The following is an 18,684-nucleotide window of genomic DNA, read 5'->3' on the forward strand; positions in this document are numbered from 1 at the left end:
ACAAGTTGTCTTCATCAGGGGTAAACAATTATAACCTTAATGCAGCCTTTAAAAAAGGCTTGTTTGTAGTTTGTGTCATATGCTATTCACTTCCCTGGTGTCTTCAGACTGCATTAATGTCATAATTGTTTACCCCCTGATGAAGTTTTGGTTGTCATTTCATGAAGTTTTGGGTGTCATTATACACTCAACACTTTCATTCAATGACCATCTTAATTCTCTGGTAAAAAAATGTTTCTTTAGTCTCCATATGCTGAAGAAAGTGAGATCCTGCTTCCACCAACATTTTGCTGTCCTTGTATAATCAATCATTCTTTCAAGGTTGGATTATTGTAATTCGGTCTATCTAAGTCTAACCAAGAAAAGTCTTCAAAGACTTCAACAGATCCAGAATACTGCAACTAGGTTGATCTTTGCAAAAAGCAAATATGATCATGTTTCCTGCTTTTGTTAAAACTTCACTGGCTCCCAGTAGTCTCTAGGGTTTACAGTACTTTAAATGTGCCTGCCTAACATTTAAGATCTTGCATGGCACTCTTCCTCCTTTAATTTCTCTATCCTGGAATTCTGCAAGACCTGAGATTACCAGATCTGTCCAAAAGCTTAAATTATCCTTCCTCTCGTTAAAAGGCATTATCTATATTGGAAAATTAGGGAAATCTCTTTACTTTAAAATTACTGAGCGTTGGAATAACTTTCCTGTCCAGTTGCTTAATTTGGGCTCTTTCCAATTATTTCGAAAGCATCTGAAAACGTGGCTATTTTCAAAAAAGCACAGTTACTTACCATAACAGTTGTTATCCAGGAACATAAGAACATAAGCATGGCCTCTGCCGAGTCAGACCATGGCCATGGGTCCATCGTGCCCAGCAGTCCACTCACGCGGTGGCCCCCCCCCAGGTCCATGACCTGTAAGTGATCTTATACCTAAAACATTCTATTCCCTAATCATTTAATATCCTGTATGGTAACCCTCTAACTATACCCTTCAATCCCCTTTTCCTTCTGGAAATCATCTAATCCCATTTTGAAGCCCAAAATCGTACTCTGCCCTACCAACTCCTCTGGTAGTGCATTCCAGGTGTCCACTACCCTCTGAGTGAAGAAGAACTTCCTAGCATTTGGTTTGAATTTGTCTCCTTTCAATTTTTGCAAATGCCCTCTTGTTCTTGTTGCCCTTGCTAGTCTGAAGAATCTGTCCCTCTCTACCTTCTCCATACCCTTCATGATCTTATAAGTTTCTATCATGTCCCCTCTAAGTCTCTGCTTTTCCAGGCAGATATTCTCAACAGTGGGTGACGTCACCGACGGAGCCCTGCAGCGGACAGCCTTGCAAGCAGACTTGCTTGAAGATCTTTATAAGAGCTTACAAGTGCTTTACTGCGCATGCGTGAGTGCCTTCCCGCCCTCTCCTGTGAGGTACCTCAGTTCAGATAGCTAGCTAACAAGCCAACCAGGGGAGGAGGGTGGGTTGTGAGAATATCTACCTGCTGTCCTTGGATAACAACTGTTACGGTAAGTAACTGTGCTTTATCCCAGGACAAGTAGGCAGCATATTCTCAACAGTGGATGACCTCCAAGCTAAGCATAGTGGGATGGAGGGAGAGTTGGCAAGTTAAGAAAAAAGATTTTGTAAAACAGACTGGCCAAAATGGCCATCCCTTCTGGAGAAAGTATCCAGACAGTAATGAGAGGTGAATGTATGAACCGAGGACCAAGTGGCAGCCTTGCAGATTTCCTCAATAGGAGTTGATCTGAGGAAAGCTACAGATGCCGCCATTGCTCTAACTCTGTGGCCCGTGACTCGACCCTGCATAGGGAGACCAGCCTGAGCATAGCAGAAAGAGATGCATGCAGCCATCTAGTTGAATATGGTTCGCTTCGAGACAGGATGCCCCAACTTATTTGGATCAAAGGAGATGAAAAGTTGTGAGGCCGTTCTGTGAGGTTGAGTGCGTTGCAAGTAGAAAGCCAAGGCACGTTTACAGTCCAAAGCCACTTTTCCAGGGTGAGAATGAGGCTTTGGAAAAAATACTGGAAGAACAATAGATTGATTTGATGTGAAATTCTGAAACAACTTTAGGCAACAATTTTGGATGAGTACGGAGACCTTGTCATGGTGGAAAACTGTGAAAGGTGGATCAGCAACCAAAGCTTGTAACTCACTGACTCTTCGATCAGACGTGAGGGCAATCAGGAAAACTACTTTCCAAGTAAGATACTTGAGATGAGCCGTATCAATTGGTTCAAATGGAGGCTTCATCAATTGAGCCAGGACAACATTGAGATCCAGACCACTGGAGGTGGTTTGAGCGGTGGATTTACATTAAAAAGTCCTTTCATGAAGTGGGAAACCACAGGGTGTGCAGACAGGTTTCCCATCAAGAGGCTGATGAAAAACAGCAATCACACTGAGATGGATTCGGATAGATGTAGACTGGAGTCCAGATTGTGATAAGTGAAGTAAATAATCCAAAACTGAAGCCAAGGATGTAGACATTGGCTCCATTTGGCGAGTAGAGCACCAAGTAGAAAATCTAGTCCATTTCTGGCCATAGCACTGCCTAGTGGACGGCTTTCTGGAAGCTACCAAAATGTCCTGTACAGATTGAGAAAACTGTAGAGAGTCAGTTAGGTTGAAAGGTATCAAGCTGTTAAGTGTAGAGACTTCAGATTGGGATGAAGCAAGGATCCTTGACTCTGAGTAAGCAGAGAGGGAAAAACTGGTAGAAGTAGAGGCTCCCTGGTGCTGAGTTGAAGTAGAAGGGAGTACCACGGTTGTCTGGGCCACCGAGGAGCTATCAGAATCATGGTGGCATGTTCTGTCTTGAGTCTGACAAGAGTCTTGAGAATCAGAGGGAATGGAGGGAAGGCATAGAGAAACTGATCCGTCCAGTCCAGGAGGAAAGCATCTGCCTCGAGAAAGTGTAGTTGTAATTGAGAATTCTGTTAGCCATCATGGAATTCTGATATAGCCTACGGCCAAACTTGTCCATGGTACGGCCCTCCCTTCCTGGAGGAACCGCAGCATAGAGCTTAGATAGTTGAGCTTTCTTTAAAGAAGATTCCACAACCAAAGACTGGTGGGACAATTGAGATTTCTCAAAGCCTTTGCAAAGTACTGTGCAATACCTGGATTCCAGCTTGGATGGGATAGCTGTAATGGAATAAGGAGTTTCCATATTCCTAAAGAAAGTTTGCTTTAACACTGGAGTCATGGGGAGCCTCAAGGTCTCCTTGGGTGGATGAGGCAACTCCATGTCCGCCAAGTACTCAGGAGTGTATTTAGAGTCAGAATGGAGATCCAGTTGAAGAGATTTCCCCATGTCAAAGACAAACCTGGCAAAAGAGGCAGACTTCGAGGTCGAGGCACCTTCAGGAGAAGGAGTGCGAGACTTAGGAACCACTGAATAGGAAGGAGAAGCCTCTCTGGAATACTGAGAAGGAGGCTCAGAATCCAGGCGCACAGTGATTGAAGAAGCTCCACTACCTGCGACAGGAGGAGTTAGAGAGTGCTTGCGCTTCAAAAGCCTTGATGGTGAAGTCCCTGGGGTTCGAGGAACAGAGTGGGTCGAGGCAGGAGGAGAAGGCTCCCTCGGAGGTGGTCTCGATGGAGGAGTCTTCGACTTCGATGGACTCCGAAGAGAAGCAGCTGGTGTAATAGCTTTGTGAGACTTATGTTTAGATTTAGAAGAAGTCTCGATAGCCTTTGATAAATGAGGCATAGAAGACTCAGTATCCAGAGGAGTAGAGGGTTTCTGCTGTAGAAAGGACTCCTGACTGAGCTTGGAAGTGAGATGCCTTGAATGCCTCGAGTGATGCCTCGATCGAGGTTGATAAGACTGTGTCCGAGGAGTAGGCGGAGAGTCACTAGATGAGAAACGGTGAGACTTCCAAGGTTTGCCTCGAGGTGCTTCAACAGGGGTCTCAGACTGCCGCTCAGGCTGGCTCGTAGGAAGCAGGGTCGAGGGCGGGAGAAGTTGAGCCATGACCGAGGAAATCTGAGTGGTCAGAATGGCTTTCAACATGTCCTCGAACATAGGCACCAAGACAAAGGGATCAGGTCTTGAAGGTGCAGCAGTGCGCTCCAAGGAGGGCGACATCGAGGATGAGTATTCCCTATGCTTGGAGGCCTGGAAGAGGCTGGCAGGACCGCAGATACAGCCTGGGATGCCTGAGACTCTGGGGGCTTCTTAGGAATAGTACCTGAAGGAGAGACAGGAGACTTACCCACCGAGGAAGACTTCGGAGGAACTGCTGGCGAGGCCTTCGAGACCGAAGGTGTCGAGGTCGAGGCCTTGGTGGAGGCAGATGCGGGCGTCGAGGTCTTGGAAGTCGAGGCCGTCCCTGAAGCCGAGGTCGAGACCCTCTCAGCAGGCTGTTCCATAGTGCCAAATAGTTGAAGAAGATTGGCACGTCGTCTGCGAAGGGCTCGAGGTTGAAGGGTAGCACAGCACAAACAAGCGTCAAGGCAATGTTCAGGACCCAGGCAAGCAATACACCGATTATGAGGATCGGCTATTGAAATGGCCCTCCTGCACTGGCTACACTTTTTGAGGCTGGAACATAGAAAAAATAAAGGCCGACATAACCAATGAGGTGAGCGGCCAGGCCTAGGCCAAAAGGCTGCTGGCCGGAAGAAAAACAAAAAATAAAAGTTTTTTGGTTTTTTTTTTACGAAAAAGAGACAGTATGAAAACGCGAGCACAGCAACTAACAAAAATAAAAAAGCCGCGGTGAGAGAAGGCAACGAAGGCTGCAGAGCTGAAGTGAAGAGGATTTCTCGGTTCCACGGAAAACGTTGAACTGAGGTACCTCACAGGAGACACGTGCCCTGACTCGGGCGGGAAAGCACTCGCGCATGCGCAGTGCAGCACTCGTAAGCTATTATAAAGATCTTCAAGCAAGTCTGCTTGCGAGGCTGTCTGCTGTGGGGCTCCGTTGGTGACATCACCCACTGTTAACCCTTTCAGGACCATAAGGATCGTAGGCCAATTTTTGTGGTTTTGACGACATTTTTATGGTAAAAAGGGCTTGCAGATGCCAAAAAATTGATTTTTTTTGTGAAATATCATTATTTTTATTTTAAAAAATCACACTTCTGGCTTATGGACAGTGTGACAAGTGAATCTTCTCGTCAATCTAGCAACGACGCTAATGAATGAATGTCGGAACCAGTTTGTTTACATAAAGGCAGTATCATATGGAATCCGTACATATCAAATTTAGAACTGTAGACTATCCCAATCAAAATTTATAGGATTTTAAAGTTATGGGACAAATATGTCCCTTGGTCCTGAAAGGATTAAGAATATGCTGCCTGCTTGTCCTGGGATAATGTAAATTCCGCTGCTCTCTATATAATCACTAATTCTTGTTATATTTTCCTTTCTTCAGAACTCTTTTAAACCGTGCTGAGCTCTATCCTTAGAGAAGATGCAGTATATAAGCTTGAGGTTTAGTTTAGTTTAGTGTTGCTGAAACTTGGATTCTTGTTGGTTACATCATACATAATAAAGACTTGAACAAAGACTAATGTGGCGTGTCTATACATCCTCCTTTGAAGATTTGTTCTGATATGTCATCTCAATTGCCCTATTCTTTGTGGTTGTTTACATTTTTGTAATTACCATCTTGGATGCATTCATCTATATATAACAAATTGATAAACACATTGTGCTAGACCTCAACTCTTGATGCAAACGTAAAGCCAAATCATAACTTAAGTCTGGTCTTAAAGTTTTCTTTGTGTATCCTTTCTTGAGGCCCACTGTATTTCTTTTGGTTTGTCACCCATCAGTAAGAATATTGTCGTCCTGCTGCTCATCCTTGGAGAATGATAGAAACAGAGGAATATGGCAGTAATAAAAAATACATGTGGTAGGCTTACCATTCACAATGCACTATGCCAGTGTGTGAGATAGCAGCCCTACCTGTGCTTTGTCTTTTCAGGCTCCAGTGGATGTAAGACACTAAGAATCTTGTATGAAGAAGTAGATGAGTCAGACGTAGAGGTGATTCATGTTCCTTCTCCAGCTCTGGAGGAGAGAAAAACGGACTCCTATCGCTATCCAAGGACAGGTGAGTAAAGTGTTTGAGAAGGGGCATATGATGCTACATAGTGCTAATGACATGCCTCTCCTTAGCTCATCCCAGTGATGGGATGGGGATGTTCCTAACCACAGTCTGGGAATCTGAAACCTCCAGTTTGTGCTATTTGGAAATTATTCTTAATAATTATCTTTGAAATTCTTTTAAGCTGTCCCTGTTTAATCACTTTAAACTCCTTAGAACAGCCAAGCAATGAGGTAAATCTTAATTTGAACTTCTTGAATTTGAATTTTATTGGTCTGTACTGCTATTTTTGTCATCTGATGCACAAGATTGACCCACTGAAGTCCTGCTCTATTGGTGCCTTTGATGTGAACAAGGCTGAGCTTTCTGGTCCTCAGTTGCTAACAACTGGTAAGTTTTCTGCATAACCCAAAAGAATCTGCATGAAATTTGCATTCACTGGAAACAGCAGTACTGTGAAGTCAGTACATCAAGCCTTCAACTCCAATTCCTACTGATATTAGGCTTTAAGGGCTCCTTTTACGAAACTGTGGTAGCAATTCCCCTGGATCAAATGCATCAAACATAAGAACATAAGAAGCGCCATCTCCGGATCAGACCTTCGGTCCATCAAGTCCGGTGATCCGCACACGCGGAGGCCCTGCCAGGTATACACCTGGTTTATTTTATAGCCAACCATACTTTATATGCCTCTCTCAAGGAGATATGCATCTAGTTTGCTTTTGAAGCCTAGGACTGTCGATTCTGCAATAATCTCCCCTGGGAGAGTATTCCAGATGCCAACCACTCTCTGTGTGAAGCAGAACTTTCTGACATTAGTCCTGAACTTGTCCCCCCTTAGCTTCATTTCATGTCCTCTTGTCCGTGTCAAATTGGACAATGTAAATAATCTTCTCTGCTCTATTTTGTCGATTCCTTTCAGTATTTTGAAGGTCTCGATCATATCCCCACGCAGTCTCCTTTTCTCAAGGGAGAACAATCCCAGTGTTTTAAGTCGATCCTCATATACCAGTTTCTCCATACCCTTCACTAGTTTGGTTGCTCGTCTCTGCACCCTCTCCAGCAGTTTTATATCCTTCTTTAGGTAGGGAGACCAATGTTGGACGCAGTATTCCAAGTGGGGTCTGACCATTGCCCTATAAAGCGGCATTATAACTTTCTCCGATCTACTCGAGATTCCTTTCTTTATCATGCCCAACATTCTATTTGCCTTCTTTGCCGCTGCCGCGCATTGTGCTGACGGCTTCAGGGTCCTATCTATCAGTACACCCAGATCCCTTTCTTGTACACTTTTTCCCAGACTTGCACCTGACATTCTGTACTCATATTCCTTATTCTTACTGCCTAAATGCATTACCTTGCATTTCTCCACGTTGAACTTCATCTGCCATTTCTCCGCCCATTTTTCTAACCGACACAAATCGCTCTGGAGTTCCTCACTATCCTCCTGCGATCTGATTGCCCGGCAGAGTTTTGTGTCATCTGCAAACTTGATGATCTCACTGGATGTTCCGTTTTCCAAGTCATTTATATAAATATTAAAAAGGATCGGTCCAAGTACTGAGCCCTGGGGTACACCACTAGTCACTATCTCCCATGCAATTCCTTTGGGCTTTGGTACATTTGCTATGGGAGAATCACTACTGCGGCTTTGTAAAAGGTGCCCTATATTTCTTGTTCTAGATCCAAAATATAGGTACTCGTCGACTTATGACCGTAATTGGTTCCGACTGACAGGTCGTAAATTGATCGGGACGTAAGTTGGCCTATGTTAGACTAAGGTAAGAATACTGTATTAGACTGGGTAATGATACTGTAATCATCTTAAAGTAATATTTTATCAACATTTTCTTACTTTCTAAGCCAAGCACAGCACAATCCCTTTGTGGTGAACATTCGTTGTGGCCCTTATTACTGCTGCGTAGCGAGACTTGGGAGTGCGGGAGACTGGGGCTGCTAAAAGCTGGTGGGGGAAACTGTAGTAAACGCGTCGTAAAGTCGAATAGTCATAACTTGAATAGGTAGTAAGTCGATGAGTACCTGTATTGGTAAATATAACTTTAGATCCAGGACAAATATATTTTAAGTTTTTATTTTGAAGCTGGAGTCTGTAAAAAAAAAAGAATAAAAAAATACTCCAACTCCACCCCAAATTGCTACCAACTTCACAACCCTGGGAAACAGTGCATGCAAATCTATATATTAGTATTCATTATGGATGGTTGATTCCTGCAGAGAACTAGAGTTTTCACCCTTGGTTAGATATATAGCTGTCTTCAGAGGAAATGTAGGAGCCTGTTTAAATAATTTCTAAATAAATAACTTGTCAGTTGGTAATTCCTGGCTGTCTTGTCAGTGGGAACTGTTTTACTGGCGGTTAGTACATGAATTCTCATTGCCCCAAGACGGTTTTGCCAGATGCTTTTTGATTTGTGGATATGAATGTTATAAACTCCCCAAAGTTGGGGAAGTGAAGGAAGGTGGTTTGAGAGAAGATTGATGGACCATATATTTTTTTAAAACAAACTCTTGCATTCAATTTGGACATGTCTGCTCCAATTATGATGTAATCCTGTACTTAGACATTCATTTGGAACTCCCATTCTAGTGAGTGCTAATGGGCTGCTAACCTCCTTTCTAGTATATACCATGGAGAGGGCACTTTCAAACAATTCTAACTGGATTACTGAGTAATTTACTGACTAAAATCCCCAACTGAAATTCCCTTCCGGATTCCATATGCTAGGAGTTCAATCCCAACTCACAATCCAGGAGTTGCAGAAATGCACAAACTTTTCTGAGCACATACTCCACCCCCTTAGCCTGAGAACTAGTAAACATATCCAGTTACAATTTCAATCCACGCAGAAGTCTCTTGGCAATTGCTCTGTTTTTTTTCTTATTTTTCGCTTAAAGTTTGAAGACAAACTATTCACTCTAAAGAAACCATTGGTGACCGAGTAATGCGTAAGAGGTTTGTTGGCATCTCGCAGGCGCAGAGAGGAAAAAACTGAAGGATGGATTTCTCTTTGAAAGGAAGGGAGATTCATATTTGTAACTTAATTTCCTGTACCTAGGTCCAAGTCTAAAGGAAGCCAGTAAGATATCCTCCTCTCTTCAAGCTTGAAGAGTGGACCCATCCTCCATCATTAGCTAGATGCATTGTTTGAATGAGATTCCTGAGACGCCTGACTTTTTAGGACAAAAGGAGGATTGCCTTATTTAAAAATGTGGCCGTTGGGCATAATTTAAAATTCTGTTACATCCCATCCAGATTCCATACACTAGGTGTTCAATCCCAACCCGCAATCTGGGAATTGCAGAAATCCACAAACTTTTCTGAGCACCCCTTAGCCTGAGAGCTAGCAAACGGTGCCAGCAAACATATCTAGATATAATTTCCGAAAGCAATCCGTGCAGAAGTCTTTGCAGTTGCTCTGCTTCTTTTTCTTTTTTTTTTTTTCTTAAAGTTTATTTTCTCTGTGGCTTCAGTGCCTTGAGACCCCTTCCTTGTGGACTCCTGTTGGAGGAAAGGATGCAGTCCCGCGGTGCTTCACAAGGAAACTTTGCTGGATCTGTGGAGCCAGCCTGCTGTGTGGCCACCATTTTTAAACTCGGGGTCCCTTCCCCTGGGAGTCTGCTTCCCAGTGACCTTGTCATGGGTTTCAAGAACAGTCTGTATGTGTCTGGAGTGAAACCCACCCGGGTTTTAAGGCACAGGCTGCCTTTCCCTCCCCTGTCCGTGTGGACAAGGATCTGTGGGGGTGGAGGTCATAGTTGGTGTCTGGCCGACTGGCAGTCCAAAGATTTCAAGTCTGGTCCATTTGGAGCAGTTTCTGAGTCAGAAAATAATTTTCCTCTATTCAGCTGCTGTTGACCCTGGGCATGTCACTCAGTCCTCCATAGCCCCAGGTACGTTAGATAGATTGTGAGCCCACCGGGACAGATAGGGAAAATGCTTGAGTACCTGATTATAAAAACCGCTTAGATAACCTTGAATAGGCAGTATATAAAATCCTAATAAACTTGAAACTTGTCAGAGAACTCGAAGGCCAGGCACTTTTTGCAATCAGTGAACAGCGAGGAAGCTAGGGCCTTGGTTCGGGCCTGGTCGGCTCATAAGCTCCTGTATGATGATCCCTCTGTGGCTTCTGATTGGTCAGGTTCTCCGCCAGCTAGCAATGCATTCCTGCTTGGTGATTCTAGTAGCTTTAGACTGGCCTCCTTGCCCATGGTAAGAGGATCTCGTCCGTCTTCAGTGGGGCGAGAATCTCCGGCTCCCTCTTCATCAATATCTTCTCAGTCAGAGTCAGGGTCCGGTGCCCATGGAGAGAACCCACGGTATTTTAGTCTTATGGCATGGCTCTTGAGCGCTCAACTTTGAAGTGCGATTTTTCGGATGTAGTTATCCCGCCTTTTTTTTGCACTCGATGAAACTTTCTCCTATGGCCTCTTAGGCCAAAGCCTGGATGGTTTTCCAACAGTGGTGTGCTACAAATCACGTGTAGCCAGAGAGGACTTCCCTTTCAGTGTTCCTGGTTATTGTCTTCAGGTGGGCCTAGAAACAGGTTTAGCAGTGGCCTCCCTTACAATTCAGATTGCAGGCCTTTCATATTTTAGAGCGTGCAAAGGTGCTAGTTTGCTTCCTGATCATCAGCTATGTCCAGGTTTCTGAGAAGGGCACTTAGTTTACGACCTCCCTTGCGTCTTCCTTTCTCTTCGTGGAATCTTAACATCATTCTGCAGGGCCTTGGAGAAGCCCCATTTGAACCACTGAAGGATGCTTCTCTTCTGGGTCTGCCAGTCATGACAGCCTTCCTTCCTTTCTGCTGAAGGTGGTTTCTGCCTTCTATGTCAACCAGGAAGTTTGTCTGCGTTTCTTTCTGCAGGCTCGGAGCGAAAGGATTGGATCTTGCACAAGTCGGCTGTCAGGAGAATTTTGCTCCACTGTTTGGATAGGACTAATGATTCCTGGTTGTCTGATTGCCTGTCCTGACTGCTGCGCCTCACCGGGGTCGACTGGCGGCTAAGGCTTTGATCACTCGATAGATTCAAATGGCCATTTCTACAATTTCCATCACCCGCTTCAAGCAGCTGTCGATTTTGCTTAATGCCCACTCGTCTGGAAGTGTGGCTGGGTTGCGGGTGGTGTGTCGTGCGTTTCATCCTGATGAACTTTGCAGGGCGGCTACTAGGTCCTCTCTTTATACAATTATCCGGTTTTGCCAGGTAAATGTGGTGGCTCATTCTGCTGCAACTTTTGGGACCTTGGTGTTGAGGGCAGGCTCTTCTGTCCCTCCCTAGATGTTACCATTGCTTTGGTACATCACCTAGTGTAAGGAATCGGGAAGGGACGTAACAGAATGGAAGATTAGGTTTATACCTTCTTTTTTTTTAGTTCCAAAATTTTATTAAAATTTTGTATATTAAACATCCATTTAAGCAGTTTTTTTCCAACGGTACTTTCCTCGCAAACGTTGCACTCTGTATCCCAGTTTGGTCCCTCAAAGGACCCATGTATCTGCCTTTCCACAGAAATTACTTTCAATGGAATGTAAGCAACCATCTTGTACTAGCTTCCTCCACTTAAGCAAACTCTTACTTTTGACCCGCTACCAGTAGGGAAGGCGGCTAACCAATTTTCTTTCCAGCATGGACACACATCACAACAGCCAGTGGAGCATTTTCTGTGGAGCGTTTTCTGTGAGTATACGCATTACTGAAGGCCTTTTATGGGGTGTTTATTGCACACAGCAGGTTAGTTCTACATTGTTCCTCAATATTTTTCTGACTTGCATTTGTGCCTGTTTATCACTTGTTAATATTTTGCAGAGCAAACCAGTTCAGTAATTGCTTATGTTGCTGGGGTTCCTCCCCATAATCCCTTGTCATGGATTTGGGACTTAACTGGATATGTTGCTTGGCTTTGGGACTTAACTGGATATGTTTGCTAGCTCTCAGGCTAAGGGGGTAGAGCATGTGCTCAAAAAAGTTTGTGGATTTCTGCAACTCCCGGATTGAAGATTGAGATTGAACACCTAGCATATGGAATCCTATAGGGACTAACAAAAGAAGATTATCGAAGGTATAAACCTAATCTTCCACTGGGCCTATAGCACTTGAGGTCTTTACATTTTTTTCTTCCAGCAGAGTCCCTAGAAAGAGAATTTAGTCTAAAATCTGAGGCCTAGCCTGTCCTAAACGATATTAGCTCACCGCCAAGGAGCAAAGTATCTTTAATGAAAGTTTGAGATAAGACTTAAATGCTGTATCCACTGACTAGTTTTTCAGACAGAGAAACCAATGAGCACATCAGTTATTTGCCTCAGCTCCCCATGTTGTCTGAGCAGTTGAGAAGTCGACGATGCTTCTAGCTACTGACACTGGCATTCCCTTCGCATGCTTAACTCATGAACTTAATATCCTTGGGAGTCCTGCATCAGCAGCTGGAAACATGCTATTGACTTCCTTCTGTTCTAACAATCATGTGCGCCACAGGTTGCCGACCACAGTTATAACAGTTATAACAAGAGCTCTTATAAGATCATAAAAGCCATTATCAGCCTGTATGCAAGAACCGCCTCCAAGCAAGGCAGCTGACTCGTACAAATCTGGATCGTGATCTTAATCCAAATCCTCTGAATGCAATGAAGATAGGCTCTTGCCATATAGGGTTTCATGGTCCTATTTCTTGCTTTTAAGGCATCCACTTAAAAAAATATTCAAAGCTGCTTCCATTATACGGTCCTGCACAGTCTTCAAAACAATACTGCCACCTTCTCCAGGTATTGTAATATTCTTAACGACCACAATGACTAAAGAGTGCACCTTCTGCTGTGGAAACCTACCATTATCAACTGGAAGCAAAAAATACAATTTTGACATAGCCCTGCCTACCTTAAGCACTACACGAACACAAGAGTGGATAAAAAGTGAAAAATACCTGGATGACCATAGGAGGGACACAAAAAAGAAAAAATGCTCACAATAAAATCTTTAAAACTTTAATGAAAATTTTGTAATACAAAGAATACAACATAAAAAAGGACCCAACACAGTCCATGTTTCAGCAGTATGCCTTCCTCAGTAGAACACAGTTATGATAAGTCAGTGCTGCACAGTTGTAGCCATAACTATGTTCTGTTTTATTTATTGTATTTCTGTATAGCAATCAAATTATATGGACTCCTGAGGAAGGCATGCATACTGCCGAAACATGGTCTGTTACAAGATTTTTCATTTAAAGTTTTTAAGATTATATTGTAAGCATTTTTTGTGTGTCCCTCCTGTGGTCATCCAGATACTTTTCAAGTTTTATCCACTTTTTTTTTTGTTTGTATATTTATTTTTGTGGATTCTACTTGCCCCCTTTTTTTGTGCTGCTATCTTAAGCACTGCATCAGGGGAATTCTATCCAGAATAGCTCCATGAAGCCAAAAGGGTTTTGGTGGACCGTTGTGACATCACATAATGGAATCTGCCTACAGTGAAGGGGGCTGAGAAGATGTTGAAATATCCAAGACTTCCAAAAACTGAGTAATTAAGAGAGGGAGTTCCTTTTTAAAAAAAAAAAAAAAATTTAAGATCTTAGGGTCATCATCTTCCTAAGGAGGATGCTCTGTCTTTTAGAGAGTCCCTTAGGATGGAAGCCCTGGAAGTAAACGAAGGCGCATTCACCAAGACCCCAGAATGTAAGGACTCTGTTGCAAAACTTTAGGTGGTTCCAGATAGATCCTTTTTGGAGGTGCTGTGTCAGCCAGGGAGGCAGTCTGAAGCTGACTTTTTGTCAGCAAATAAGCTTGATGGATGACAAAATACAAGGTTTGATAAGTTTGCAAACTCATCCTAGAAAAAGTGCTACATACCTCATTGCTGAATATCACTACAGTCACTTTTGAAGGACTCTCCTTGGGAAACTATACACCGATGCCAGCGCCTAGTTCAACCATTCAAAGCAATTTTGGAACTCTTTTTTTGGAATGCCCATCAGAGTTGTCATCGTATTACCCTTGATGTCCTGAATGTCCTCAAAATGTCTTCCTTTCAATATTTCCTTTATCTTCGGGTAAAGAAAAAAGTAATTGAGGGCCAGATTAGGTGAGTAGGGAGGGTTGTTTATTTTCTGGCTCACAGTAAGTGCCATGTGAGCTGATGCATTGTGATCCGAGAGCCATGAGTTGTTGGCGAAAGTTCAGGTCATTTTCGTCTAACTTTTTCACGCAGCCTTTTTAGCACTCCCAAATAGTACACTTGGTTAACTGTTTGTCTGGCTCAGTGTTTCTCAACTCCCCCTTGCCAGTCAAGTTTTCAGTATATCCACAATGAATATTCATGAAAGAAATTTGTATACACTGCCTCCATTATATGCAAATTTTCTTTCAAGCATATTCATTGTGGATATCTCAAAAACCTGACTGGTAAGGGAGGTACTCCAGGACCGAGTTGAGAAACATTGGTCTAATTGGTACAAATTCATAATGAACAATCCCTTTGATATAAAAAAAAGTTAGCAACATAGTTTTGACTCTTGATTTGGACTGGCGGAACTTTTTTGGTCATGGAGAATTGGCTGACTTCCATTGTGCACATTGACGCTTTGTTTCATGTTTCATCACCAGTGATAACACGGCTCAAAACATTGTCTTGTCTCTCCAAAAGGTCTTGGCAAACTTCGACTCTCCTTTTCTTTTGTTCATCAGTGAGTTTCTTTGGGAGCATTTTTGCACACACCTGTCTCATGCCAAGATTTTCAGTTAAGATTTTAATGTTTCTCTATCAATGTTTACTTGGTCTGCTATTGCCAAAATTTTGATGCACAATTCGACAAATTTTTGCAATGTTTTCATCAGTTCTGCTTGTTACTGGCCACTCTGACCTTTCTTCATCAGTGACACTTTCTCTCCCCTCAGAAAAACGTTTAATCCATTTATACACTACCATTTTCTTCATGGAATTATCCCTATTAACTTGGACTAACATGTCCTTGATTTCACTTCTACTCTTGCCAAGTTTAACAAGAAATTTAATGTATGTTTGTTGCTCTAATTCAAGCTCCGCCATTCTCTCGACAGTAACCAAAAACACGCAACAACAATAATGAACACCACTGAGCAAGCCACTACCACATGTTGACACAAACACAGCTGTGAGACACTGATATACCAAGGTTATAAAATCTTAGAGTTGTTTGTACTATGCTGCCAGCGTAAGCACATGGAGGCAAGTTCGTAAACTTAATTATCAGACCTTGTAAAATCTGAAGAGAAAACATTCTCCATAGAAAGCAACCCCAAAGCTCCTGTTAAAAAGACAGTTCAGACATAACTGAGGCTGTGACAGAAGTTGTACGTGCAGTTTCAATGGAAGGACCACAAACTGGCTCGGCAAACTGAGACGCAGAACATGGATCTAAAATGGCAGCCAACTCTGTGGACTATGAGGAACTGCGGGTTGGGTTATGAAATCATTCAGCAGTTACTAAGTCTTTTCTGTTTTGCTGCTCAGTATGCACAGCTGTTACAAGGATGGGGACACAGCAGCCATAAGGCAGACAGTTGGTTGACGCTCAACTGAATTAGAAAACCAGAGCTGTGTAGGCTGTCATGCCCGAGGATAGATATGTAGTATTCATGAACTTTCCCATTTTTATATTGGTGAGAGAAAGATTTTTTAAAAATTAAGCATTTGGGGTCTTTTAACACTAAGCAGCAATTAAAAGGGGGTAGACAGACTGCTCTGGATTGGAATGTAGCCTATTGCTTAGTGCAGTGGCCTGAGAACCAAAGTAACTGGATTTGATTTCCCACTGCAGCTTCTTGTGACTGGGCAAGATACTTAACCCTCCATTGCCCCGGGTACAAAATAAGTACTTGTAAATAATATGTAAACATAAAATGTTTATATACAGTCCTAACTGCTGGTTCTAGAGATGGTTAACAATATTAATAAAAGACATTACAAAATTGAGCAATAAACCAGCTAACTATACAAAATACATCCTAGCTATTGTTCAATGCTCAAAATAATCAAAATTAAGTAAAATATTTTTGAATAAGCCAAAATTCCCAAAAGTTGTCTAAATCTGATTGTCATCTTCAAGTCTAAAATTGTTAACCACAAAAAGACATATATCAAATCCCACCCCTTTCCTTCTTAGGAGGCCTACCATTTTGAAATAAACTCTATTATTGTCCTAAACGCTTGGCCCCTACCATCAGCTCCATCAGGGTTATCCAAAAAAGAAGAAAACATCCCACTTCATAGTGTAGGTACAAACTCCTTTCTGTTTCCACTAACTGGTATTGCATCTTGGAATAAACTTTGCAGAGTTTGAAGCTCTTCACATGTTTTGAGGTAAGGAAGCAACTTCCCATCTAATTAGCTAAACCCCCTCCTTAGGGAAAATCAGAAGACAGCAGTGGACAAGAGATGAGAAGGGAGGGAGAAGGACTCTCCAAGTATCATCTTTGCTCGAGATCCAATTCAGTAGTTTTATGTCTTCTTTTATGTTTTGATTTTGTAATGGAGCTTAAAATGTCAGTGAGTACCCTCTGCTCATCTGATGCTCAGTTCTCCACCTGGGTCAGGAGCTGCCTTGGCAGTCAGTTCAGAAACTGCATGGTCTGATCATTTGCCAGAGACAAAGGAATACTCTGAACACACAGAAATTCCTACAGCTAGGACAAATGCAGTTCTTACCCACAGCCCCACCTCTCCTTTCACACGCTGCTTTTCTGTTAGTAAGTGTTTTCTTTAGTGAAGGCAGGAGAAGAAATGGAGAGCCTCCAGGGGGTTGGGGGAGGCATCGCACCACCAGGTATTCCCCTGAAAGACCAATTATACTGCAGTATCAGCAGCCCTTCTCCATAGAAATGCACTGGTCCTACCCCATAACTTCTGTTGTGTTGTGGGAGTGTGTAGTGCTACAGCCCCAATACTCTGGGGTTGTGGGTTCAAATCCCGAACTGCTCTTTGTGACCCTGGGCAAGTCCCTTAATTCCCCCAGTGCCCCAGTTACATTAGATAAGAGTGTGAGCCCGCCCGGACAGATAGGTAAAAATAGTTGAGTACCTGAATAATTTGTAATCCGCATAGAATTGTAGGATATGTGGAATATAAATAATTTAAAAAAAAACTAATAACTACCCAGTTCAGAAGTTAAAAGTAAAATCCAAACCAGTAGCTGCCCATTAACCATCTACTAGCTGTTGAAGATGGAATATTGAATTGTCTGAGCTGCACAGAGAATGACACGGGGAAAAAAAATTATCACCATTCCCGCTCCGTCCCTGTGAGCTCGTCCCTGCCCCATCCCCACGAGCTTAGTCTCCATTCCTGCGAGCTCAGTCGCCGTCCTGCAAACTATCCAGATCCCATCTGCACAAGCCTCGAATAGCTATGATTTTATACTGGACTTATTTTATTAAAGTATAAAAAAAGACACTATTCTGTACAATTGTCATTTTATAAACACAAATAATATAGAGCAAGGATCAACAAAACCCCTGTCTCCCCTGCCTTTCACAAATATCCCCTCCACTATTGTGAAAGCTGAACAAACCAAATTACTACAGAATGCTACATAGAAAAATCAAGCTAACAGAATACTTCAGTCACACATGGTAGGAATAGAGTTAGGGGAGTGCAACTAGGGCAACTGCCCCCTGGTCAGAGAGAGCGCCCTAAGCCAGCTGGAAGCACGGCCTGGGCTTTGTGGTCCCCAGTTATGTCCAATACCAGGATACATATTTCAAATCTGAAATATTCTAATCACAAAATATAAAATAATTTTATTTTTTTCTACCTTTTGTTGTCTGGTAATTTTATTGTTCAAATCACATTGGTCTCAAGGCTTTGGTTTTGGGTTCCTTCTGTCTTCATCGTGGCATGGCTGACTCCTGAAGGTAAAATAGGTGCAAGGGAAGAAGATGCCGAGTCTGACATGAGTGCAATCTTTTTACCACAGGAGCAAGACTTTTCACCTCTCCCACAGGGCGGTAAAAGGTCTTGTCCCCATTCCCGTGGGGCAGTTAAAGGTCTTCAAGTTTAAGTTTCAAGTTTATTTAAAATCTCTTATACTGCTCAATCAAACTTCTGAGCAGTGTACAATAAAAATACAGCTTTTGTCATATAAAATAGGGGTAAGCATTTAACTAATAAAATCTATATAATAAGTTCAGACAATGACAAACAGAAACAAATGGGAAAAGAGGAGGAACTACAATATTTTAAAAAGAGAAAATTAAGGAAAAAACGAGAGGGAGAGAAAGGAAAATGCCTTCTGCAGTTGGCATTTGTTTAGCCCTTACAAGGGCAATTAGGTATCAAATGCATCTTGAAACAAATGTTTTTAACTTTGTTTTAAAATGAATCAGAGATACTTCTTCACGAATGTAATTAGGAATAGAATTCCAGAGTGATGGCGCAGTCACTGCAAGGTTATTTGATCTTATTGTGTTAATTTGTTTTAGGGATGGAATCGCAAGAAGGTTTTGTGTCATAGAACAAAGTGTTTTAGATGGACAGTGGGGAATTAATAGACTATTGATAAAATCTGGTTGGTTACTTTGGCGTGTTTTAAATGTAAGTAATACAATTTTGTAACTAATC

General features: G+C 42.5%; 1 protein-coding gene across 5 annotated transcripts in view; it reads left to right on the plus strand.

The window, feature by feature from the left end:
• Positions 1-18,684, plus strand: part of DPP9 (dipeptidyl peptidase 9) — a 96,656-nt gene that overhangs the window by 41,388 nt on the left and 36,584 nt on the right. For all 5 annotated transcript variants that reach the window (XM_033954909.1, XM_033954912.1, XM_033954911.1 and 2 more), the window contains one exon: positions 5,953-6,081. In XM_033954909.1, the coding sequence (XP_033810800.1) occupies positions 5,953-6,081 (129 nt within the window). The remainder of the gene's footprint in view (positions 1-5,952; positions 6,082-18,684) is intronic.

Source organism: Geotrypetes seraphini, chromosome 8 (assembly GCF_902459505.1).
Source record: "Geotrypetes seraphini chromosome 8, aGeoSer1.1, whole genome shotgun sequence".
Taxonomy (NCBI): Eukaryota; Metazoa; Chordata; class Amphibia; order Gymnophiona; family Dermophiidae; genus Geotrypetes; species Geotrypetes seraphini.